The sequence below is a fragment of the Haemaphysalis longicornis genome, unplaced genomic scaffold, assembly GCF_048455015.1.
Source record: "Haemaphysalis longicornis isolate Haplotype H1 unplaced genomic scaffold, Haemaphysalis longicornis Haplotype H1 scaffold_1, whole genome shotgun sequence".
Classification (NCBI taxonomy): Eukaryota; Metazoa; Arthropoda; class Arachnida; order Ixodida; family Ixodidae; genus Haemaphysalis; species Haemaphysalis longicornis.
In genome coordinates, this window is record NW_027526203.1 from 463,440,257 (window position 1) to 463,465,706 (window position 25,450).

At 46.9% G+C, this 25,450-nt stretch overlaps 1 protein-coding gene across 2 annotated transcripts in view; it reads right to left on the reverse strand.

Moving 5' to 3' along the window:
- LOC144156173 (uncharacterized) overlaps positions 1-25,450 on the reverse strand; it is a 97,643-nt gene that overhangs the window by 17,485 nt on the left and 54,708 nt on the right. The window contains exon 2 of one of the 2 annotated variants that reach the window (XM_077688031.1): positions 13,158-13,309. The exons of the other annotated variant lie outside the window; for it this stretch is intronic. Within the exon in view, the coding sequence (XP_077544157.1) occupies positions 13,158-13,260 (103 nt within the window). The 5' untranslated portion in view covers positions 13,261-13,309. The remainder of the gene's footprint in view (positions 1-13,157; positions 13,310-25,450) is intronic. 2 annotated transcript variants of the gene reach the window in all.

Genomic DNA, 25,450 nt, shown 5'->3' on the forward strand with positions numbered 1-25,450 from the left:
ACAACAGGTTATGGCGGCTGATTTAATGCTTAATTTTTTCGCGTAAAAATAATAAAAACTCCCCTACTCATAATAGTTTTATATATTTTCTGCTTTATTGTTATTTATTTTTATTTATTTGTAATACTTACATTTGTCTTTATATATTTGTTCTTTTATATTTTTAAATATATATATTTTTATATTTTATATTTGTTGTCAAAATTTCAACCCCTCCCAGACAAAAATCCTGGGTGCGGTAATGCTTACATCAAAGTGAATAAAGAGGGATAAAAGTTATGAACAGATATGGAAGTTCATAAAGATGAAACCAAGCATATTAAATAAGAGCAATGAATGTGAATTGTGAGGTATCAAAGTAACTTAAGGAGATCAATGAGTGGAATAAGTTTAATAAAAGTGAATGACCAGGAACCAAAGTAAATTAAGATGAATCAAAGTAAAATACGAAAAACACACAACAAATGCTCCGGGTTTGGGCGGAATGAAACAATTAATTTGATTCCAAGTGAATAAAAGGCGGTCACTCAATGAATTGAGGTATATAAAGTGAATTAAGGTAAATAAAACGTAATCAACAGGGACCAAAAGTAAATTAGGATGTATCCAAGTAAATTAGTAATGAAGACTATTAACTCGAGAAGACCCGACGCCGCGCTACCGTTCGGAACACATTCCACTTTTATTTTCTCTTCCGATTAAGCACGAGCGCGCGTACAACCCCCGCGCTTCTTTCTTCTCTTCTTCCAAGTGACCGCGCACGCGCACTCCCCAGCGCTCGGGAATCAACATCCTCCCGCAGCCGCGGTTGACTCCAAAAGGCAGAGTCGCTGAATGGCGCGTCGGATTCGCTGTCCGTTAGGTAGGAGAATCTCGAGGGAGCGCTGGGCGTCATCTCTTCCCGTAAATGACTGGACCACACGGCCGAACTTCCAGCTCAGTGGGGCCAAGTTGTCATCCTGAACCACGACCAGGTCCCCTACGTGAAGTGTTGGCGGGCACGTTGACGTGCCTTGATGCGCTGATCGAAGCAGCAGCAGATAATCTTTCTTCCACCTGCTCCATAGTCGACGTACCGCTTCCTCTCTGTCCTTTCTCTTAGCACGTCGGCGTACATCGGGTGCAGCGGACGTTGGCATGGTGCACTCTGTCTCCCGTTTGACGACTGTGTGTTCAGGGAGGAAATAAGCTGCGTCCCCGGGGACCGTGGGTTGCAGCACTCGCTCTGCATGATCTTCCTGGCAGTACTCGCCGATGGCGCCGTCGTACTCTCCCGGAAGATTCGGGTGATGTTCACAGTTTTGTAGCTCCCGTCCAAGTCTTCCCTTCGCTACAACCTGGTTAGTGCTGGACGTAAAGCCTGGTGCTTCGATAATAAGCGGCACGACGTATCGACCATCTTCCTCGTAGAGTCCACTCCGAAACTTCACGAACGCATCGTGGTCTTCAGCTTTAGACTTCTCAGGCGCGTCCGTTATCCCTATGGCATCCAACCTCCACATTTCTGAGGGATCAATTATTTGGTAACTTTCGTCCGGTCCATCAACGCAACCCAAAAACAGAGCACTCGTGCTGCTGCTCCTCACCAGGGGATTGTGGGGACTTGAGTAAGGACCCTGGAGAACCCAGCCAAATGCTGTCTCAACAGCGCAAAGGCAGTCGTTGACGCGCTCGATGCGTCCGCTCACGAGTCTCCAGTAGTTGTCGGAGCCCACCAGTACGCTTATAGTCGCTGTTTGTGTCTGCCCTATTTCAGGTTCGTCGGCAACGAGTAACTTGCGGTCGCAAAGCAGCTTTACCACTTCGGTTTCAACGGGTGGACCCTTTACCGTGCAGACCTCTGGCACTTCAAGAGCATCGAGGGTAACTGGACTCGATTTATAGCGGCTTCGTAAGGTGATCACCACCTTCCGGCACTGGTACGACCGCGGACCGTTCGAGCTGCCAAAAGTGAACACGGCCAAGTCCTCCACTCCAGAAGCAGGCAGAGCCAGCTGACGACACAGGTCACTGCTCACGAAGGTTCGCTGGTTCCCAGTATCGAGGAGTAGCCGGACCAACACCGGCCGACCACAGTCACCAGATGCCCACACTGTGGCAGTTTGGAGAAGCACCGACGAGGAGCAAATGCTGCTGGCAGGAGCGGTTGTCACGTTACGATCTCGTTCTGCAAGTTGTTCACGATCGGCGTCTCTATCACGGCGAGAAGCAGTCTGGCGGGTGGTCCCCAATCGCTCCCAAAGGTCACAAAGGACGGTTACGTGCCGTCTCGAACAAGTCTCACACTTGAGTTTCGCGCTAGTACGGCAGTTGCGCGCCACGTGCCCTTTCCTCCCGCATCTAAAACAGCAGCGGTTTCTTGAAAGGCGGCGTCGCTTTTCCGCCACTGTTAAGACGGCCCGGCAGTCCGCCCTGACTACGGCACAGGTAGCACGTCAGCTTCCCTCCCGGCTACAAATTTGTTGAACCCGATGCAGAGCCTGCTGACGAGGCCAATGCGGACGTCAAGTGAAGAGAGGAGGTTCTCGGCTGCTGTGGGATTGAAGACATCTTCGTGTCAGAGTTCGATCGAAAAGCTCTACTATCCTCCCTGCTCTCCACTTGAACCTTCAAGAACGCCATGATGGCCTTGACTTGTTCTTCTCGAGACGTTAGCTCAACGTTGTCGTTGGCGGTCTCCTTCATGCGCTGACGGTAGAGAATTGCAAGGTCTTCAGGTAACGAGCGCATGAGGACTCGGTTCAGGATCACCGCGTACTCGGAAGCTGGAACGCCAAGGCTCTCGAGACAGCCAGTCCTGAATTGTACCTGCTCGTACAGGTCTCGGTGACGTGCCACTTGCGTTGACGATTCAATCGGTGCGATGGCGAGCAGGCTATCTACGTGGTCGTCCACGAGAAGTTCTGTTCGTCCAAACCGGTCGGTGAGGATCTTCACAGCCTGACGATAATTGGCGTCGTTTAGGCGAATCCATTCAACTGCGCGTTTTGCGTCTCCGGTAAGGGAAGACCTTAAATACTTGAATTTCTCAATGTCGGGTAGGTCCGGGTGGTTATGAATGGTCGCCTCAAAATGGTCCCAAAAGCCCTGCCATTCGCGTGGCTCGCCAGAAAAGTGGGGGGGCTTGCAGCGTCGGCAGGACAACCCGCGATGTCAATGGACGAGAGCCGACGTGCGGCGGCGGGTTTGGATGGGCTGCAGGGCGGACGCCTTCGACCTCCACGCTCTGCGGTTGAACTGGTGGTGGTTCCCCTGCAGTTCCTCCGCCGGAAGCTCTCATGGGCGCCTGCAGCTCACTCAAGGCCGAGTTCAGCCGACTGATCACACGACATATGTTTTCTTGATATTCTATCACGTCGGCAATATCCTGGTCGAACTCATCGCCTTCGAGTGCTTCCCCGATCTTGTCATCAAGTTCTTTAAGTGCGCGTTCTTTACTTGCAAGCTGGTCTATGGCCTCTTGCAGGTCATGCGGAAACGGCGAGGGGCTTTCGTAGAGCTCGGTGGCTGCCTTGCGCAGCCTCGTGACGGCTCCACGGAGAGCGCCTCGCTGACGGCGGAGCTTGTCCATCGGTCAGGACACGATGCCGGTCTTCTCCCGGGTTTCACGGCACCAGAAATTTTAACTCGAGAAGACCCGACGCCGCGCTACCGTTCGGAACACATTCCACCTTTATTTTTTCTTCCGATTAAGCACTAGCGCGCGTAGTTGTTGTTGTTGTTGTTGTTGCGCCTTTAGGTATGGCACATACCCAATCAGGGGATCGGCCAATCAACAGAGGATGGTTAAAATGAATGGAATTCTTATCTAATCACGAGACGCGCGTACAACCCCCGCGCTTCTTTCTTCTCTTCTTCCAAGTGACCGCGCAGGCGCACTCCCCAGCGCTCGAGAATCAACAAAGACAAAGCAAATTGAGAGACCAATATGAAATAGTAAGAATCAGTGTAAATTAAATTTCTTAACTAAGTGGGCCAAGTCAGGTCGAAGAGAATTAAACAGGAATGAAAGTGCATAAAATGAATCCATGTCAATTTGAAAGAAAGACAAGCTAATTAAGAGGAATCAATGGGAATATAGAGGAATTGAAATAACCTGAAATGAATTAATAAGGGAATTAAGATGGATAAACATGAATTAATAGCAACCGAGGTGAGTTAAGATAGATCGAAGGAAAGAACACAAAAAAATTGATTCAGGAATCACTGAATTAAAAGGAATAAAAGGGAATTAATTTGAATCAAAGTGAATTATAGCGGGCCTTTCGATAAATTAAGGTATGTCAAAGTGAATTAAGACTATTGAAACTGAATTAACAGAAACCAAATGTGAGATAGGATAATTCCAAATCAATAAGGGCGGAAGACAAAGCAAATTAAGTGGAGTCAGTGTTAATTCAGAGGAATCAAAGTATATTAAATCTAATGATAAGGTCAATAATGGCTATCAAAATTAATTAGATTGAGTCAAAGGGAATTAAGATAGATCGAAGGGAAAGGAAGACATGAATTAACGTCTGAAGTGGGGCTAGTTGGTCCATTCTGAACATACACGGAGCGCAAAAAAAACGCGAGAAATATACGAAGCGCTTGAGATAGCACTAAGGGATGACAAGCACGTCAGTGAGCCGTCGGTGACCTTAACAGAGAAAGAGATAAAATGTTTGAAAGGGTGACGTAGGGCACAACACAACTTGTAACAATGTAGAGATGGCACGATGTGATTGCGTCTCTTTTATTTTTAGCTTGTAATCCCTGTATTTTGTTTTGTGTGTAAAAAACGTATTTATTTGCGAGCCGCAATAAATATGATCAGTTGTTTATTCAGCGCTTGTCTGTGCTTTCTTTCACTTCAGTCCTCGTTTTTTGTGCTGTTTGTGTGTTCAGAAAGGAAGACATTAATTTCCACTTAATATTTTTGCTTTACCAGCTCACTTGGATCCACTTTACGGCCCTTCTGGTTCTTGTTATCCAATGTGATTTATCATAATTAACTTATTCGTGCGATTTAATCGTAGGATTCGTGTTTATTCCCACGAATTCTTCTTCATTCACTTTGATTCCACTTGACTTGTTTTGCGTTCCACTTTAATTGACTTTGGTCCATTTTAGGTCATTTTCGATTTTTGTTAATTGAATTTGATCCGTCCTGATTCGCACTATTGAATTTATGTTAAATTCTGATGTCAAGCACTATTTCGCTTTAATTTACTGTTTTAAATTAATTCACTTTTATTTTTCTCAGATCCCATTGATTCTTCTAAATTTTCTGTACACTTTCGTACTTCACTTTGACCCATCTTAATTAACGTTGTTTCCTGTTACTTAAAGTTTATCGATCCTAATTTCCTTATTCTTTCACTTCAGGCTTCTTTGATTCATCTCAATTCACATTGATTCTTCTTACTTTGCTGTATTCCTTTTAAATTCACTAGGGTTCATTTTAATCCACTTTGATTCTTGTTAATTCACTGTAGTCAAACTTAGTTCACTGAGTCAACAAATTTAATTTGCTGACTCCTCTTAATTCTTATCCGTTTCTTTGAATTTGCATTGTCTTTATTGCACTAGGCTCCATCTGGATTCAGTCCGACATATCTTAACTCATTGAAAGACCCACCATAATTCACTTTAATTAAAATTATTCACTTTTATTCCTCTTAATTCACACTGAGTCCTCTCCACCTTCTTTGTCTTTTTTCCTACTTCACTTTGATATATCCTAATTCACTTTGGTTATTAACTAATGTTTATCCATCTTAATTCACTTATTCATTCACTTCAGGTTACTTTGATTAGTCTTAATTTCCATTAATTCCTTTTAATTTGAAGCGTCTTCCTTTCAAATTTACCTGGATTCATTTTTACTCCCTTTGATTACTGTTAATTCTCTTCGATGTTAGTTCACTTAGTCAACGAACACTGATTCTCAATATTTCACATTCATCGTCATCACCATCAGCATAATCACGTCCACTGCAGGGCGATTCTGGACGAAGGCCTCACCCGATGATGATGATGATGATTCATATTGGTTTCCCCTTTGAAGCGGGGTGATGACATGTCATCTTACCAAAAAGGACTAATATAACCATGTTTTACACTCTTGGTTTAATACTAGCGCTGCTTAGGGCAGGCACTGAAGCTTATTAGGCCCGAACTACTTTTTTTTCCCCTGTTACAGGTGGTAACTGTCCTAGGCAATATTCCCCTCTCTGCTTTTCGTCCACCAGCATTCTAATCTTCTTTTCGTCCCCCCGACAGCCTTGAAGTTAACTTCCTCTCTGATACCCTTAAATCCTAGGGCTTCTGGAAGCCCAATATTCCCTTCATGTAGATTTGGATGGATACCCTCACATTCTAACGCTATGTGCCGCATAGTTTCTGTTTCTTTTCCGCAGATCACGCATACCCCATCATTTTGTGAATACTTCCTCACAAAACCCTTAGTTCGCAGGCAACCTGCTCTAGCCTCAAAAAGCAAAGCACTGCCCTGGGAATTATCGTAGAAATTTTCCTTTCTGATGTTCATCTTCTCAGCCCTGTACATCTCTAACGACGTTTTAGCTTCCATTTTTTCCCTCCATTTATTCGTTTCAATCTGCCTTGCCTCTTTTTTGGTTACCTTGGCTGTTTTGGATTCCCCACTGTTCTTTCCGTATTTCATCGTTAGCCTTCTAGTCTTTCTTAACCACTGCGTGTCCACGCTTTTCAAGTATAGGTACCTAAAAACCTTAGCTGCCCACCTTCGTTGATCCATTGCCCTCAACCTCATCTCAAAGCATATTTTACTCTGAGCTTCTCTAACTTCAAACGACGCCCAGCCCATATCTCCCTGAACTGCTTCGTTAGTTGTTTTTCCATGCGCGCCTAAGGCCAAACGTCCTACAGTTCTCTGGTTTACTTCAAGGCCTGATAGAACGTCTGATTTTAAGCAGAGTACAGCATTCGCAAACGTGAGACCCGGAACCATTACTCCTTTCCACATTCCTCTTACTACTTCATATTTGTTATACCCCCACAGAGCTCTATGCTTCATTATAGCTGCGTTTCGCTTTCCCTTAACCTTAAGTTGCTCCTCGTGAGTACTTAAGTAGTTATCCCCTTCGTTTATCCACACTCCCAAATATTTATATTCCTTCACTCTGGGTAATTCGCCTTGCTGTATAGACACTACGTCGGTGGTAGCGTCATTGAAAACTATTATTCCTGATTTTTCTGCACTGAAATTTAACCCGAGGTCAGTGGCTTCCTGGCCGCAAATATTTATTAGCCGCTGCACCCACTGACCTCCAACCGCCCCTGTACTGCGCTGCTCGAGTCCACAGTTTGCCTCAAAATTTCTTTATTCCATCCCTACATCGGATTAATGGCCTTCCTTTTCGTCTAGACCCATATCTTCGTATCTACTCTGTTACCCTAATTGTCCACCGGTTGTCGGTTCGCCTTACTACATGGCCAGCTCAAGCCCATTTCTTTTTCTTTATTTGAACTACGATATCTTCTACTCCAGTTTGTTCTCTGATCCAGGTAGCTCGTTTCCTGTCCTTGAGTGTTATTCCTAAGATTATTCGTTCCATGGCCCGTGGACCCGACTTGATTGACTGATTGATTGATTGATTGATTGATTGATTGATTGATTGATTGATTGATTGATTGATTGATTGATTGATTGATTGATTGATTGATTGATTGATTGTAGGGTTGTTTAATGCGCCGATGCAACGCAGATGGTGAGGCGGACCGTAGTGGAGGGCTCAGGATTAATTTTGACCACCACGGGATCTTTAATATGCGCCGAAATCTCGTACACACGGGTGTTCTTGCTTTTTGCCTCCATCAGAAAAGCGGCAGTCGTGGCCGGGAATCGAACCCGCGACCTCGTTCTCAGCATTGAGCCGACTTGAATTTGCTTTTTAGTTGCTTAGTAAGGCGCCACGTTTCAGCACCGTACATGTCATAACCGGCAGTATGCGCACTGGTTGTAGGTTTTTTTTTATAAGTGACAGGGGTAGCTTACTTTTCATTATTTGGGAGTGCTCTCCGAGTGCTCCCCAATCAATACCTATTATGCGCCGGATTTCTCTCTCGTGGTTGGGGTCAGCACTAACCGTTATCTGTCCGAGGTAGTTATATGCTTTTACTTCTTCTGGCGTTTCGTTTCCTAAGCTGAAGGGGACGTTTTTGGCAGGCTTATTCCTCATTACTTTAGATTTATTCATATTTATTTTTTAGCCCCACTGCCGTGCTTTCTGATTGTAGTTCCTTAAGCAGTATTTGCATATGTTTGGCAGTCTCACTCAGCAAGACTATGTCGTCCGCAAACCTCAAATGGCTCAAGAATTCGCCGTTTATCCTTAATCCTATGTTTACCCAGTGAAGCTTTCTGAATAACCCCTCCAGACAAGCTGTGAGTAGTTTTGGAGAGAGGGCATCTCCCTGTCTTACTTCCTTTCTCTTTGCTTGTGGAGGGTTATCGTGCCCGTGCATTCTTTATATATGTCTTCTAAAAGTGTTATGTAGGTTTCCTCTATTCCCTGGTCGTTTAGTGCTTCTGAAACGGCTGCGGCGAGTACGGAATCATGATCTATAAATGCCATGTAAAGGGGCTTAGTGTACTGTGCAGATATTTCTATCACGTGGTTGACGACATGGATGTGATCGATCCATAGTTGAGTACCCTTTCCTGAACCCAGCCTGCTCTCTGGGTTGTTGGGAATCCAGGCTGCCACCTATGCGGCTAACCATACCTTTGGTAAACAGCTTGTAAACAACTGAGAGTACGGGTCTGTAAAGTTGGGCTCTCCCTTTTTATGAATCAGAATAATGTTGGCGTTTTTCCAGGCTATGGGCAATTTTTCAGTCTGCAAGCATTCCGAAAATAGTACAGCAAGCTTTCCCAGTACAACATCTCCTCCCTCCTTCAAAACGATCTGCGGTTATGCCGTCGTCACATGTAGCGTTTCCTATTTTCATGCTTTTAAGAACCTTTCCAACTTCCTCTTTAGTTACTACTGGGACACCGCAAGTTGAGCTAGTATTCTCAGCAGTTTCCGCTGGTCTAACGTCGCAGGCATGCAACCTGGTGTAGAATCGCCCTGCTACCTTAATTATCTCGTGACAAGTTGTGCGTAATGTTTTCCTGCTCGACTCGGAGTGCCTGTACATCCTGTCCTTGCCGATGGCTAGCTTTCTGTTAGTTGCTTTCAGGCTTCCCCCTACTTGCAGCCTTTCCTCGATCACTGCCATGTTATATGCACGAATGTCTTGTTTTATTTCTGTTAATCAGTTTCGACAGCTCGGCTTATTCAATCTGATCCACCGTACTTGACACTTTCATGTCCTTACGTGTGGCAATTATTCCTTCGATTTCTTAGTTAGTTTTCCAGTCTCTTCTGTACATGTTGCCTTTCCCACAGCTGCTGCTGATTCACTGACTGCCGATGTTAGGTTGTCATTTAGCCTGTGTGCACTGCCCTTGTTCTGCTCGTTCAAAAGCGAAAATTTGTTTTGAAGAGTTATTTTAGACTCCTGTGGTCTGGCTAGCCTGATTGACTCCATGCAGGGTTTCTTAGTTTCCACGAATTTCCTTCTTTCTCTTCTGAGATTCAGCCTTAGCTTGCACCTAACCGTCCTTTGATCGCTGCTCCGAAAAATACTTTGAACCTCCACGTCTTGCGCGATACCCAAATTGTCACTTAAAATGAAGTCAATTTCGTTTTCGGTTGTACCATTGGGTGTTTTCAATGTCCACTTCCTGTTCTTTCGTTTGTTCACCCACCTCAGGTTATTTCTCTCTGCAAATACCACCAGTGTATCTCATAAACTGTTGCGATTGTCTATTCCGAAGTTTCGCCCGTGTGCACGAGATTTCGGCGCGCGATAAGGATCCCCAGGTGGTCAAAATTAACCCGGAGCCCTACACTATACGGCGCGCCTCATCGCCTGCGTTGCGTCGGCACGTTAAACCCTACAATCAATCAATCAATCAATATTCCTAAGTTTCCCGCTGACCTTTCTCCCATTTGCTTCTTACCGACCTTTGCGTTAAAGTCTGCCATAACAATCGTGAGCTGCGTTGGTGCCTTCTTCATTGTTGATTCGACGTCCTTGTAGAAGCTGTCTACGGCTTCATTATCATAGCTGGTTGTTTGCGCATAGGCCTGTACAATCTTTAACATGTATGGCTTGTTTAGCTTGACCAGAACAGTCGCGAATCAAACTGAATCAAAAGGAATCAAAAGTAAATTAAGTTGGATCCAAGTTAATAAGTAACGAATACAAAGAAATATTGAGAAGGACCAATATGAAATAGTGAACATAAAAATCTCACTATTTATATTGGTCCCTCTCAATTAGCAATTAGCTTTGTCTTCGTTACTTATTTACTTGGATCCATCTTAATTTATTTTTGATTCCTGTTGATTTAGTTTGATTCACCTTAACGCACTTTAATATACATTAATTCTTTGAGAGGCTGGCTTTTATTCACTTTGTATGAAATTAATCGTCTCATTCTGCTTAATTCTGCTGCATCTGTCTTTTAATTCTTAGTAATTTACTTTGATTCATCGGAATTCACTTTGGTTCCTGAGAATTAACTTTTATCGAACTTATTTTATTTCTTTATTCACGTTAAGTTTCTTTGATACCTCAGAATTTACATTCATTGCTCTTATATCCATTGCCTTCTTTCTGAATCCGCTTGATTTCGTCTTTATACACGTTAATTTCTGTTCATAACTCTTGTCTCTCTTCATTCACTTTGATCTAACTTAGTTTACTTAATCAGTAACTTTAATTTACTTTGATTCCTTCTAACAAACACTGATTCCTGTTAATGTGCTGGGTTTCCCTAATTGACTTGTTCCTGGTATTTCACTTTCATAACTCTTAATTTACTTTTATTACTCATATTTCGATTTGTCATCTTTTTTAATTCGTAGTTTCAAACATATATGCCCATTCATGTTTTGGTTCGCTTGAGGCGCCAAGGGGCTTCTAATACGACGGTTGTTGAATGCCGGTTTTCGCTCAAGAACTTTTAAGGTCAACAGAATGACAGAGCATATAACGCTTTCAAGTTATCTCATAAGTATCACAATAGTATTCATTAGTTATCATATAAAAAAATTACCATGGTAACAATGCTGCGCTCCTGCAGTTCTTTTCCCTGTATGCGAGAAAATACACAACGTTATTGCGCACAACCATCCACTCGTGCTCCGTTCACTGAATGCAGCCATCGCCGCCGTCGACCAACTACCTACACCGGCGTATAAATTCACAGCGCGCTACACACGATGACACGTAGCAGGTTGAAAGAACGATGACGCGGCAGAATTTTTGCCGAACAAAGACGCAGGAGACCATGCAGCAGACGGACGATGACGCAGCAACGGCGTGCGCCCGGCAACGCCCGCTGTCCGCGCGCCTCGCGGCCGTGCCTCGATGCCAGAGCGCCGACGGCGGACGCGTGAATCAAGGCACCCTACGCACGGCCGGGCTAGAGGAGCGGCGGGCGCGCACTTTCATGAAAGTGCGCGTTCGCCGCTCCTCCAGTCCGGCCGTGCCCTACGGCCGGTGCGCCAACAGCGCTCATGGCGGCTCAAGCATCATCTGTAGCCGCAATGGCCAAACATGTGAACAAAGGCAGGCTGGTCGTGCCCGCATGAATGTGGCCGCGCAGGCGCAGGAGCAAGCTATGTTGAAGCGAGTGTTACCGATTGGCTTCGTCCGTGTAGGCCGCGGCACGCCGCTCGAGTGTAGTAGACAGGTGTGTTGCGGTCTGTACTGTGTCACAAGTTAAGTGTGGGGAAAGTAGCTGGTAGGACGCAAGGCTTTGTTCTGTTTTCTTCAATATGTACATTTTGTTGATCAGCGTTCGCGTTGAACCTGGCATCAGTGTTATTCCGACGCGGCTATCTTTTAATTGGAGCAAAGTTGTGTTGTCTTCATTGGGGCCTTTAAGGGGCGTTTTCAGCGCGTTACTTTTAAATTGTCAGACCTACCTCGGCATATTGCACCGAGTCGGAAACAGCTCCCTAAAATATATGCATACGGCACTGCGCTGTGGATGATGTCAGACTGTTTCAGGGAATAACGTGGTACGCTAAAAAGTGGCCTCAGCACCACTGCAGCTAGCTTCTCTTTAAAATGCTGATCCCAAAAGTCTTGTTAGGTGTGGATTGGCGGCGCTAAAGCACAATGCCAAGCTGAACAATGCGTCGTTTCCTCAGTATTAGGTTCGGCTTGCTGACATGTAACCTCCCTCCCAAACATTCTGTTTCACTCATCCGGTAAACGCTGCGTCCATACCCGCACAATACACGTCTCTAGAGATCACTACAACCCCTATCGATGTCTTATTCGCCTGAATAGCGGCCGTGTATTTCTGTACTTACTGTGTCTTTACTGACCGTGTTCGGGTTATTTCTATTGCCCTCGAAATCGAACCCCCATCGTGGAATTGGATCTCACGCTGTCGCTAAGCTAGCTTTTTGCTCGAGCAGGCCATGTGCAGCGTTTCTCCTCAGGAGCCAGACGTTTGAAAGCCGTGAAATCTTTAACAATGTCTCGCGAAGCATTTTCACGTATTTCTTCCAGAGAGGCTCCGTAGGCCACTCTGGAGTAATTCGGGGGCCAGAATATGACCGAAAAGCACAAGACAGACGGCAACAACCAATGCGTCATGCCAGGACTCCAATATGCGCAGATGCAGCTACCACTACAGAACGGTCGGGGTGGTCGCACTACAGCAATACTTCTGATCTGCTACCGTAAACTGCAGCCAAAGCTGAACTCTTTAGCTTCTTGGCCATCTATATTACGTTCGTTTTGTGCATGGTCTCAATTTACAATGTGATGATTTGGGCGTTCAGCGAAACACACAACATATCTACACCTTCGTGGCAGGTACATGCGACTATTGGAACGTGCGCACTGTGGCGTCAGTTTGGGGAACACGTCGCAGACAACGAGCCGCCTTGTGTGATTGCTAAGCAGGCACTAGAAGAGATCCCGCCTCAGGGTCCCTTCGGAAGAATTTGGTGTGAAGTCGATCAAGAGACCGCGACCAACTACCCTCTGCTCCAAAACAAGGAATCGTTTGAGCACTACTCTACAGACGAGGAGCATCCTCTCCCATCAGGTCTTACCCGTTGGGAAAGCATGACCCTCCGTCGGCTCCGCACTCGAGCAGCTGTCACACCGGCGTATCGGGCCCAGAGAGTCGGCGTATCGGTCGACCCCCTTTGCCATCGCCGCAGAAGCGCCACCCAGGCCACAATGATGCGCCTACTGTGGATGCCTGCACCAGCACCGAAAAGCAGCACTCGACAATGTAATCGCAGCGCAATCTTTGATAAACCCACACGATACACTGTCGAAATGAATCCGGTTCAAAAGTGCGTTGGAGGCCGCATAAGACACCTCCTTCCTCCCCTCCCCCTTCCCCCCCCCCCCCCCCGAGTTAGTTTCAAAACGGGTGGCGCCGAATGTTGGGGCCATGAAGACAAACTTCAAGGTTGGTTCATTAAAACATTAAAGAAGCTCACACTAACGCGTAAGACTTTAAGGTATATAGCGAAGCTGTACGCAACCGTCACAACCATCACGAAGGTTTAAGAGCACGATTGCAGCCGATTTGCTTCTTCGCTGCCGCAACGACCTTTACCCCATCATATAAGTGTGAGCTGCGAGCTTCATTCATTTTTTTTTTTTTTTTTTGGGGGGGGGGGGGGGAATCTTCGCCCAATCTCCCTAAGTGGGTATGCTTGGCTTGAGGGGACGCTCGGCGGTCGTCGCGAGGCATGCACACACGAGCGCTCGGCGTTTTCTTGTTTGTTTTTCACTGTCGGGAGGTCGCAGTAATCTTGGCCAATCTCCCTAAGTGGGTATGCTTGGCTTGACGAACGTGCGCAGGGGACGCTGGGCGGTGGGAGCGAGGCACACACACACGAGTGCTAGGCATTTCTTCGTTTTGTAAGCCGAGCTGTGTATACCCCGCCGTCGCGCCAAAAAACCTCGCGGAGCGATGACGCCACCTCGCGCTGCCTATAGCAACCCGTGGCCCAGCTGTGCATAGCTTCGCGCTCGCTTCGCTAGCCTAGGCATGGCTCCGCCGAGCCTCACCGACGCCCGTCGAGCCGTGACGTCACTGCGAAACACATGGTATAAAGGCTTGGGTACAGCGACGTCGTCCAGACCTGCGCGAGGGGCGAAGGGAAAAAGACCGCCAGCTCTTCTCTTTCTCCAGCCTTGCACCACTCGTGCAAGCTGCGCCAAGTTTTTTAAGTGTCCTGCGTTTTAGCGCGCAGCACTTTGGCGGCCGCTGCTGTGGTCTGACATCGGCGTCGGAGTCGTAACCGAGTGAACGTGGCGATAACGTTTTATTGAGCTGGAACGGAGTTAGTTGAGCCGTTCCTCTCTTGCGGGGGCGTCCTCAGGCCAGGAGGCCCTGGGCACGTGCGACCAGTTGCACCCGGGATCACCCAGGTCGCCGCTAGCCAGCTGGCTCTCCCACTGCTCGAAGACAGCAAGAAAATGGCGGAGGAAAGTGTGGCGAAAGTGTGAGGGGGAGGGAAGTATTCTGAGTCCGCACGAGACGCTCCTCGGCGGCGATGCATGGCAGAAGTGTGAGCGGGAAGGAGTGAGACATGCTGGGCGGTGGCGACGCGCTGCGAGAAGACGCCGTGGCAGCGCGTGTCGTTGTGCGCTCGAAGATGACGCAGTTCACGCCGCCGACGCAGAGGCTTACATCGCTGACTTATATACAGACTTATATCGCGGGAAGTTCAGACACAATTTACAACAACATGCTCGGCGGCAGAGATGCGCTGCGAGATAACGGCAGAGTAGCGCGCGCCGCCGTGCGTTCGCTCATCACGCGACCACTTCCTGAGGCTATGCGCCGCGACCGAGAAGACTGCAGTTCGCGCTGCGCACAAATTTCGCATTAGGTAGTATAGTAATCGTCAGCCCCCTTTTTTTGGTAAAAAACGTCTCTCATGGATGGAACGGAGCTGAGGGAGTTGTATTTTGTCTGCACGGCCCCCTTGAACCATCACGCCCACTCCGCCGGTCAGACCACCCGCGCCACAAGGTTAACTCAAACGGATATTTTCAACATCACACAGCTATGATATAAAATAATAAATTACCCTTATTGTAACGTCACTGTTTAACACGAGGTGAGTTCCATTACAGAGAGCAGCGGCGATTGTGTCTTTCGAAAGCTCGAGATTACGTCTGAAGTTTTTTGTAAGCCAGAGTCTTCAGTATCTGCTACGTTTTTTTTTTCTTTAGCTTTTGTTGGGGGCTCAAGGATAATGTGAAAATTTTGGTTTGTTTTCGGCGGTTCGACCACCATGCTGCGGGAAATCTCTGAGCCGAAATTCCGAAGCGTCCGATGGTTACACTATAGTTTAGTTCACGCACTCACAGCCTTTCTCGAAGAGAAGGCTCAGGGAGTTATAGAAACCCATTAACCGCTATTATAGTGCCTGCGCGCAGAAGTCTTGGAAGAGTGCCACGACGACCCATCTTCTGGGCACCTCACCGCAGGACTCGAAAAGATCAAAGCAACTTCTGCTAGGCCCGCCTTACAAGTCAGGTCATCCACTACGCACGCGGCTGCCAGCTGCAAAAAGCGCAGCCACCAAGGCCTGCCGACCTTACAGCCCACCGCCTAGCCCGGGAATACACCTTCTTGAGCCTTTTCCTACATCACGATATTAGAACAAAAGAACAAATTGATCATTGCAGCCACAGGCTACCTGGCTCGCTACGCCGAAACATCCACTCGTCTTCTAAGGAAGTCGCAAAGTTATTCGTCCCCGAAATTGTGCTGCGACATGGAGGCCCTAAGTTGGTCATCACGGTGCCTGGAACGGCTTTCAGGGCAGAGCTGACACAAGGTGTCTTAAGCTATTGAGTATACAACAACACGGACCCTCAAAGAAGAACGGCTTACCACCTCCAACGAATGAGAGCATCGCTGCTATGCTGTTCAGGTACTTTTTGTAGCACATAAGACAAGGCACGAAATGCTCGTGATGTCACGTTCATACCTCGGCAAAGTTGGCGCGGCTCACTCAAACTCACTCACAATTTTTTGTTTCGAATCACCACTCACTAAAACTCAGACTCAATGCTGAGCAGCACATCTACGCTCACTCAAACTCAAACTCACATCGAGCGCAAAACTCAGAACTCACTCGGACTCAAAACTCAAAATGTACTCAGAACTCAAAATGTAATCAAAACTCAAACTGTACTCAAACTCAAAATGTACTCAAACTCAATATGGACTAAAAACTCAAAATGCACTCAAACTCAAAGTGTACTCAAACTCAAAATGGACTCAAAACTCAAAATGTACTCAAACTCAAAATGGACTCAAAACTCAAAATGGACTCAAAACTCAAAATGTACTCAAACTCAAAGTGAACTCAAAACTCAAAATGTACTCAAAACTCAAAATGTACTCAAAACTCAAAATGTACTCAAAACTCAAAATGTACTCAAACTCAAAATGTACTCAAAACTCAAAATGTACTCAAAACTCAAAATGTACTCAAACTCAAAATGGACTCAAAACTCAAAATGTACTCAAAACTCAAAATGGGCTGAGAACTCAAAATGAATGCAGAACTCAAATGGTCTCACAGAGATTTAGACAGTGAGAGAGTGAGAGTGTGAGAGTGACAGTGTGAAAGTGAGAGGGAGAGTGAGTGTGAGAGTGTGAGTGTGAGTGAGAGTGAGTGAGAGTGTGAGTGTGTAACTGAGAGTGAGAGTGAGAGTGTGAGTGTGAGTGAGTGAGAGTGAGAGTGAGAGTGAGAGTGTGAGTTGAGTGCGAGTGTGAGTGAGAGTGAGAGTGTAAGTGTGAGTGAGAGTGTGAGTGAGAGTATGAGTGTGCCTGTGAGTGAGAGTGTGAGTGTGAGTCAGAGTAAGAGTGAGAGTGTGAGTGTGAGAGTGAGAGTATGAGTGAGAGTATGAGTGAGAGCGAGAGTGAGAGTGTGAGTGAGAGTGTGAGTGTGAGAGTGAGAGTGAGAGTGTGAGTGAAAGTGAGAGTGTGAGTGAGAGTGTGAGTGAGATTGAGAGTGTGAGTGAGAGTGAGAGTGAGAGTGTGAGTGTGAGTGAGAGTGCGAGTGCGAGTGTGAGTGTGAGTGATAGTGAGAGTGACAGTGACAGTGAGAGTAGGAGTTAGAGTGAGAGTGTGAGTGTGAGTGAGAGCGAGAGTGAGAGTGTGAGTGTGAGTGAGAGTGTGAGTGAGAGTGAGAGTGTGAGTGGAATGAGAGTGAGAGTGTAAGTGTGAGTGTGAGTGTGTGAGAGTTTGAGTGTGAGTGTGAGTGAGAGTGAGAGTATGAGTGAGAGTATGAGTGAGAGTTTAGAGTGTGAGAGAATGTGAGTGTGAGTGTGAGTGTAAGTGAGAGTGAGAGTGTGAGTGTGAGGGAGAGTGAGAGTGAGAGTGAGATTGAGAGTGAGAGAGTGTGATAGTGTGAGTGAGAGTGTGAGTGAGAGTTAGAGTGAGATTGAGAGTGTGAGTGTGTGTGAGTTTGAGTGAGAGTGAGAGTGTGAGTGAGAGTGAGAGTGTGAGTGAGAGTGAGAGTGAGATTGAGAGTTAGAGTGAGAGTGTGAGTGTGAGTGAGAGTGAGAGTGAGATTGAGAGTTAGAGTGAGAGTGTGAGTGTGAGTGAGAGCGAGAGTGTGAGTTGAGTGTGAGTTGAGTGTGAGTGTGAGTGGAGTTAGAGTGACAGTGACTGACAGTGAGAGTGTGAGTGTGAGTGTGTGAGAGTGAGAGTGAGACTGTGAGTTAGAGTGTGAGTGTGAGTGAGAGTGAGAGTGAGTGAGAGTATGAGTATGAGTGTGAGTGTGAGTATGGGTGAGAGTGAGAGTGTGAGTGAGAGTAAGAGTAAGAGTAAGAGGAAGAGTGTGAGTGTGAGTGTGAGAGTGAGAATGTGTGTGAGTGTGAGTGTGAGTGAGAGTGAGAGTGAGAGAGAGTGTGAGTGAGAGTGTGAGTGTGAGTGTTTAGTCTGAGAGTGTGAGTGAGAGAGTGAGATTGAGAGTGTGAGTGAGAGTGAGAGTGTGAGTTGAGTGCGAGTGAGAGTGAGAGTGTAAGTGTGAGTGAGAGTGAGAGTGTGAGTGAGAGTATGAGTGTGCCTGTGAGTGAGAGTGAGAGTGTGAGTGTGAGTCAGAGTAAGAGTGAGAGTGTGAGAGTGAGAGCGTGAGTGAGAGTGAGAGTGTGAGTGAGAGTGTGAAAGTGAGAGTGAGAGTTTGAGTGTGAGTGTGAGTGTGAGGGTGAGTGTGAGTGAGAGTGTGAAAGTGAGAGTGAGAGTTTGAGTGTGAGTGGGAGTGTGAGTGGGAGTGTGAGTGTGAGAGTGTGAGTGGGAGTGGGAGTGTGAGTGTGAGAGTGTGAGTGGGAGTGTGAGTGGGAGTGTGAGTGAGAGTGTGAGTGTGAGTGTGAGTGAGAGTGAGAGTGACAGTGTGAGTGTTAGTGAGTGAGTGTGAGTGAGTGAGTGTGAGTGAGTGAGTGAGTGAGTGAGCGTGGGAGTGTGTACCTTTTGCTATATACCTTTTGCTATATCCTCATAATTATAACCTGAAAGCATTTTTATATTTGTCCCACGTCATCCCCCTCGACGAGACCTTTAATTTGATACCCCACACACCCTAGCAGGGTCATATGGAATTCATACCAGTCAAAATAACCATGACTCTCATGACTGTAACCAGGACACATTATTTAGGTGTCCGACGTGATTCCCCTAACTGGAACCTTCAATTTGACGCCCCACATGCTTCAGCGGCCTCACCTTGAATTTAACCCAATCTATGACTCATAATGACTATCTTATGATTCGAACTACGCAGCCTTTTTTTTTATTTGTACCACGTGATTCCCCTCGTCAAGACTGTAAATTTGATACCCTACACGCCCTAGCGGGGTCACTTCAAATTTTACCCCAATATAAGACTCGCCATGACAATCTAATGGTTATAACCAGGAAGCATTTTTGTATTTCTACAACGTGATTCCTCTCATAAAGACCATTAATTTGATACCCATCACATCCTAGCGGAATCAATTTGAAATTAAACCAATCAATGACTAACCATGACTATCTCATGATATAGCCCTACGACATTTTGTCCCACGTGATTTCCCTTATCGGAACCTTTAATTTGATGCCCCGGACACCCAGTGGCATCATTGTGAACTTTAACCTAATTTATGACCCATTTTGACTATGTCATGATAATAATCAGGAAGCACGGGATTACCCTTATCGAGACCTTTAATTTGATACGCCACACGCCCTAGCATCATGAACTTGAATTTTAACCGAATCTATGACTTACCATGACTACGTCATGATATATCCATAACCAAATTTCGTCCCGAATGATTCCCCATATCGAGACCTTGAATTTGATTCCCCACGTGCTCTCGCAGCGTCATTTTGAATCTATGACTCATTATGACTGCCGGATGACTAGAATCAGGAAGCATTTTTTTTATTTACCACGCTTGATTCCGTTAATCCGGGCCTTTCACTTGATACCTTACACGCCTTAGCCTCATCAGTTTCACTTTTCACCTCATCTAATGTGGAGGAGGAGGAGGAAAATCTTTATTAAAACAACAGGTGCAGTTGTTAGGGCACCCGCCCGGTGGAGGGGATCCCTAGTCCGGGATCCCCTGGCTGCGGCTGGCTGCGCGGGCCCTTTGCACCAGGTCAAGCTGGAACGTAGGGTCCTTGCTAGTCAACCGCGCCGTCCACTGTTGTATAGAGGGGTTGGGGATTGGGTGCAGGTCCGGTGTCTTTTGGCACTCCCACACCTGATGGTATAGGGTACCGGGTGCTGGGCAGTAGTGACAGGTGGCTGGATAGTCTGTCGGATAAATGGTATGAAGAAAGGTACGGTGTGGATACGTGTTAGTTTGAAGTATTCTGAACGTTGTTGCTTCATCCCTTGTGAGTTGGTGGTGTGGAATGGGGAAAATTTGCCGTTTGTGTCGGTAGTCCGCCAATATATCTGTGTAGCGCAAGAGAGGTTGCGGATTAGGTGGATGAGGTGGTGACTGCCCCGTGAGAGGAACGGCCCGGTGTATGTAATCGCGGGCAGCGGCGTGAGCCGCCTCATTCCCCTCAAGGGATTCGTGTCCTGGCACCCAAACTATATAAACTTCGGGAATGCTCTGTCTTGTCAAAAGAAGACGAAGTGCCGTTTTAGAAATTCGACCTTGTAAGTAATTTCTGCACGCTGCCTGAGAGTCGGTAAGTATCGTGATTGGGTATTGGGCAGTGATGATGGCGTGGGCTATCGCGGCTTCTTCGGCAGTATCAATCGCTGTGGTATTGACGGTGCAGGATGTGATCTCTTGGCCCCGTCCATTCACTACACAAGTTACGTGGGCCGGATGGTGCGGATAAGGGGATGCATCCACATAACAGGTATTTAGGTCATTTGCATATCTGGCGGACATGGCTCGTGCTCGGGCGATTCTTCTGGCCTTGTTGTACTCCGGATTCATATTTCTTGGTATTGGGGCCACTCGTATGTGCTGTCGAATCTTCAGAGGTATGCTTGTTTTCTGATCTTTAACCGGTGGAGTGGTATAACCTAATCGGTGAAGAGTTGCGCGCCCCGTCGTCGTTTTCTTCAGGCGCTCTATCTGAGAAGTGTGGTGCGCTTCTTGTAATTCCTCCCAACTGTTATGTACGCCTAATTGTAATAATTTAAATGTCGATGTCTTCGAGGGTAGCCCGAGCGCAGTCTTGTAGGCTTGGCGAATAATTATATTTAATCTGGCTTTTTCGTTCGTTTTAAGGGCCAAGTACGGTGTTCCATAGGTGATTCTACTTATGAGTACTGCTTGTATTATTTTGAGCGTGTCAGGTTCTTTGAGGCCATATCGTCGATGTGCGACGCGCTGAATTATGTGTGTCAGCTGGTCTTCTGGAGGGGAGCGATTGTGTGGAGCCCAGAGCCATTTTTAGGGATAACAAGTCCAAGAATTCTCAAGTGAGGCACAGTTGGGACGGGTTGCTCATTTATGAATAGGTCCGGGTCTGGGACGGTGGACTTGTTTTGTTTCGGGGCACCAGCACGAAGTGTCAAAAGTGCCGATTTATCCGGGGCACATTCAAGACCTCGTTCTCGAAGGTATCTTTGCGCCTTGTCTATAGCAGCTTGAAGTGCTTCTTGTTGCTCACCCATGGATCCTGTAGGCGTCCAAAAGGTGAGATCATCTGCGTAGATGGCGTAACAAAGGTGAGGAATATCTTGCAATAATGGTGGGAGGTCCTTCATGGCAAGGTTAAACAAAAGTGGCGAGATGACTGACCCCTGTGGGGTGCCACGAGCGATCGTCTTGAAAGGAGCAGACCGTAAATGTCCAATTCCAATGGTCGCGGTGCGTTTCGTGAGGAAGGCTGCGACGTAATTGTACACTCTCTGCCCACAATCAATGGATGAAAGGCCCTGAAAGATAGCGTGGTGACTGATGTTGTCGAAAGAACCTTTTATGTGTAGAGCCAGGATGCAGCGCTTATGGTTCTTGGGAAGCCGGTCAAGAATGTCGTCTTTAATTTGCATGAGTACGTCCTGAGTGGATAAGTGTGGGCGAAACCCATACATAGTGTTGGGAAAATGGTCATGGTCTTCAATGAATGGGGAGAGACGATTTTGGACCATATGTTCAAATAATTTTCCTACGCAGGATGTAAGCGATATGGGTCTCAAGTTCCCTGTTGTTAACGGCTTTCCAGGTTTAGGTATTAATGTTACATCGGCATGTTTCCACTGTGGAGGGATTTGTCCCGTTACCCAATTATTATTTATATAGTCTAGAAGGGCTTCTAATGCTTCACAGTCGAGATTTCGGAGGAGCTTATTCGGAATTTTGTACTTTCCAGGTGTAGTGTTCCGGGTGAGGTTTCGTGCAGCGGCTTCTATTTCGGCAAGGGTAAAGGGGGCATCCAGTTCGGGGTTAGGGGCGCCATTGTACGGTGGGAGAGGAAGCGTAAGTTGGGCGCTGTCTTTCCATGGCTTTTGTAGCTCCTCGACGAGTTCCGCCTCTGTTCCGGGATAGTTATGAATAAGTCTCTTTAATTGATGGGCTATGGATGATTTAGATTCCTTGTTTCCCATGAGGGATCGAAGCAGATGCCATGTTCTACGGGTACCCAGTGTACCCTGCAATTGCGTACAGAATTGAGCCCAGTTTTGTTGGCTTAGTGTTTTAGCATATTCAGCTGCTTCCTGCGTTAATTTAGCTATTCTGATACGTATTTTTCGATTTGTTTTGTGCTTTCTCCATCTCTTAGTTAGCCCTCTTCGGGCCTCCCACAGATGTAAGAGGTGTGCATCTACAGCGGGGCAATCTTGCGTGAGAGGCAATTCTTTCGTTTGTTTTTGGAAAATTTCGAACATTCTCTGTGCCCATTCTTCGATGTCTTGAATGGGACCGGTTGGTGCCGATTCGCGGAATTTCTGCCAATCAGTTATGCGGGCAGTGCTGATCTTTTGTGAATCAGTGCGACAGTTCGAAATTTGCAATTGAATAATGTAATGGTCACTGCCCAGCGTTTCAAAAAGACAGTCCCATGTTGGATCTTTAACTCCGTGTGTTAAAGTAAGATCTGGGGTAGTGTCTCGAGAGACACTATTACCGAGCCGGGTCTGAGTGTCCGGGGCATCGTAAAGTTGCAAGTGCAAGCTATTACCTCGTATGGCATCGTAAAGTTGTTGTCCTTTTTTGTTGTCCCTATTATATCCCCAAGCTGTGTGTTGCGCATTAAAATCTCCTGTTATTACTAAAGCATGACCCCTAGTGCGCTGTTTAACCGTTTTGAAGAGGCGGTAAATCTCCCCTAGGCCGGCCGTCGGAGGGCTATAGATATTTAGAAGGAAAAGGCTATTCTGATTTTTCTTTGGTGGGAGAAGCTCGATAAAAGTGTAGTCAATAGATGTGGGCAGGGAGTGTACTTGCGCTGCTTTACTCGTCTGGACGAGTATCGCTGTCCTCTTCTGTTGGTCCGTGGTGTAAGTTGTGTAGCCTTGGAGATGCACTTTGTCCGTGTCTGTTTCTTGTAGCACAATGGCGATGGGCGAGTGTTGAGACGCGTAGAAAGACAACGATGCTTGTTTGCTGCGAAACGAACGACAGTTCCACTGCCAAATAACTGTTGGTGGGTTCACAGGACACCTAGGGACCACCATTGTTGCAGGTTTACCATTCGTCCTCTGAAGCCATGGCACTGGTCGATTGGCTGGGCGGGTCGTTGGTAGGGTTGTCGTTCGGAGCAGTGGTCGAGTTTCCGAGGCTTTGGTGTTTATTCTTTTTGCGGGTCTTCCTTTTCACCGACTCTGCAGCCTCTTGTCGTTGCTCCAATGCTGTGATACGGCGTTCCATAGTTTCACTCAGGGATCTGATTAGATGTTCAATACGGACGAGGTCAGGTGTCTCAGGGGCCTGGAAAGTTGGTTGCACTGTGTTGGAGGGCGTCACTATTTCTGGGGCTTGCTGTGCAGGAGGCGCCTGAAGCACTGTGAGGCGGGCTAGTAACTCCTCGATGCGACGCTCTAGGTTTTCGGTGCGAGCCGCCTGCATTTCAAGTTGCTTTCTGAGTTGTGCGTTTTCCTGTTGTAGCTGTTGCATGCGAGGGTCATCAGTCGGTGCCGACATTTCGAGTTGCTTTTTGAGTTGTGCGTTTTCCCGTTGTAGCTGGTACGTGCGAGGGTCGTCAATCGGAGCCTGCGCGAGGACGGGTTGGGCTGGTAATGGGGGGAAATCTCCCGGCTGCGATATCCCCGAGGCAACTACGGCAGACCAGTTGGCGAGTTGCATGGGTTGTTGACGGCGTCCGCTGCTGCCCGGCTGGTCATTATTCTGTCTTAAGGGGCGCTGCCCAGTCATTTCAGCTAATTCATTTGAAACAGCAGAAAGGACAGCCCCCGTTCCCATTTCTCCCGGCTCTCACCTCTTTCTTTGTGACCCCTAGTATATCAAGCCGTTAACAGTAGCAGGCGAACAACCAGCACGCCAGCGCCGCCGTGTGCTTTCCCACCACCCTTTCCCACGCTCTTAGTGGATCCGTCAGGAGGAAAAGTTAAGACAACCCTTTTTTATGACCTCACCGGTCAATTATCACTCACGCGCCCAGCCGCGAAAATTACGTATACAGCAAGTGCTTATGGCTATGAAAATTCAACAAGAAACTAAAAAAAATCAGACACCCCCTCCCTCCCAACCGATCATGCAGATCGCGATTGGTGCCGTACCCGCAGGTAACCTGAATTGCGAGCCCACAGTGACGCATGAAACTTAATAGCCAACCATAGCTGCCTGCTAGGCAACTCATATGTACTCAAACTCAAAATGTACTCAAACTCAAAATGTACTCAGAACTCAAAATGGACTCAAACTCAAAATGGACTCAGAACTCAAAATGGACTCAAACTCAAAATGGACTCAAACTCAAAATGTACTCAAAACTCAAAATGGACTCAAACTCAAAGTGTACTCAGAACTCAAAATGTACTCACAACTCAAAATGGACTCAAACTCAAAATGGACTCAAACTCAAAATGTACCCAGAACTCAAAATGGACTCAAGCTCAAAATGTACTCAGAACTCAAAGTGGACTCAGAACTCACTAGGTCTCAGGCGTACTCAAACTCAATCGGACTCAAACTCAGTCGGGATCACTCGGCTCAAACTCACTCAAGCTGAAACTCAACATGCCACAGTAGCTTCGCGCTCACTCAAACTCAAACTCACGCGTGAGTTTGAGTCCAAATGAGTCTGAGTGAGTGAACTCATGAGTGAGTTCGCCGACCTCTGGTCACGTTTGGCGCACTGCCGGCAGTAACGCGTTGCAGGTAACGGGGTTACCGGTAGCGCGTATAATGTTTTACGGTTATTTAGTAACGTACGCGTTATCACTTCAAAATAGCAATTGGTAACGCACGTACGTTGCTATTTTTCAAGTAAGCTGTAGGGCTATATTACTGGTTACATTTGTTTTGAGAAAGCCCCTCCTCCACCCTTTTAGAAAAGCAAAAAGCGACGGGATCTAGAACACTAAAGTCCTCCTTCCCGCATCGATCGGTTCTCAACTGCCACGCAGCCACACGCCTGGCTCAAGCGACCTTTCTAGCGATATCCCATTAAAGACAAAGAAATGCGCATCCAGGTGTTCTTGACAACTGGCTCTCGCTCTCTCTACAGGCGTTACGGAAAACGCGTTCCTTTAAGTCTCTTTGCAATGAAACTGCAGCCCACCTAGAAAACTACAAAGTACACACACGTAGGCGCACACGCACGTACGTGTGCGTTAAGGGGAAACAATAAAAGGAACGCGCGTACGGTACTGTTACCTCCGAACGAAAGTAACGTGTGTTGCCGCTACCGTTACCAAAAATAGTAGCGCACGCTGTC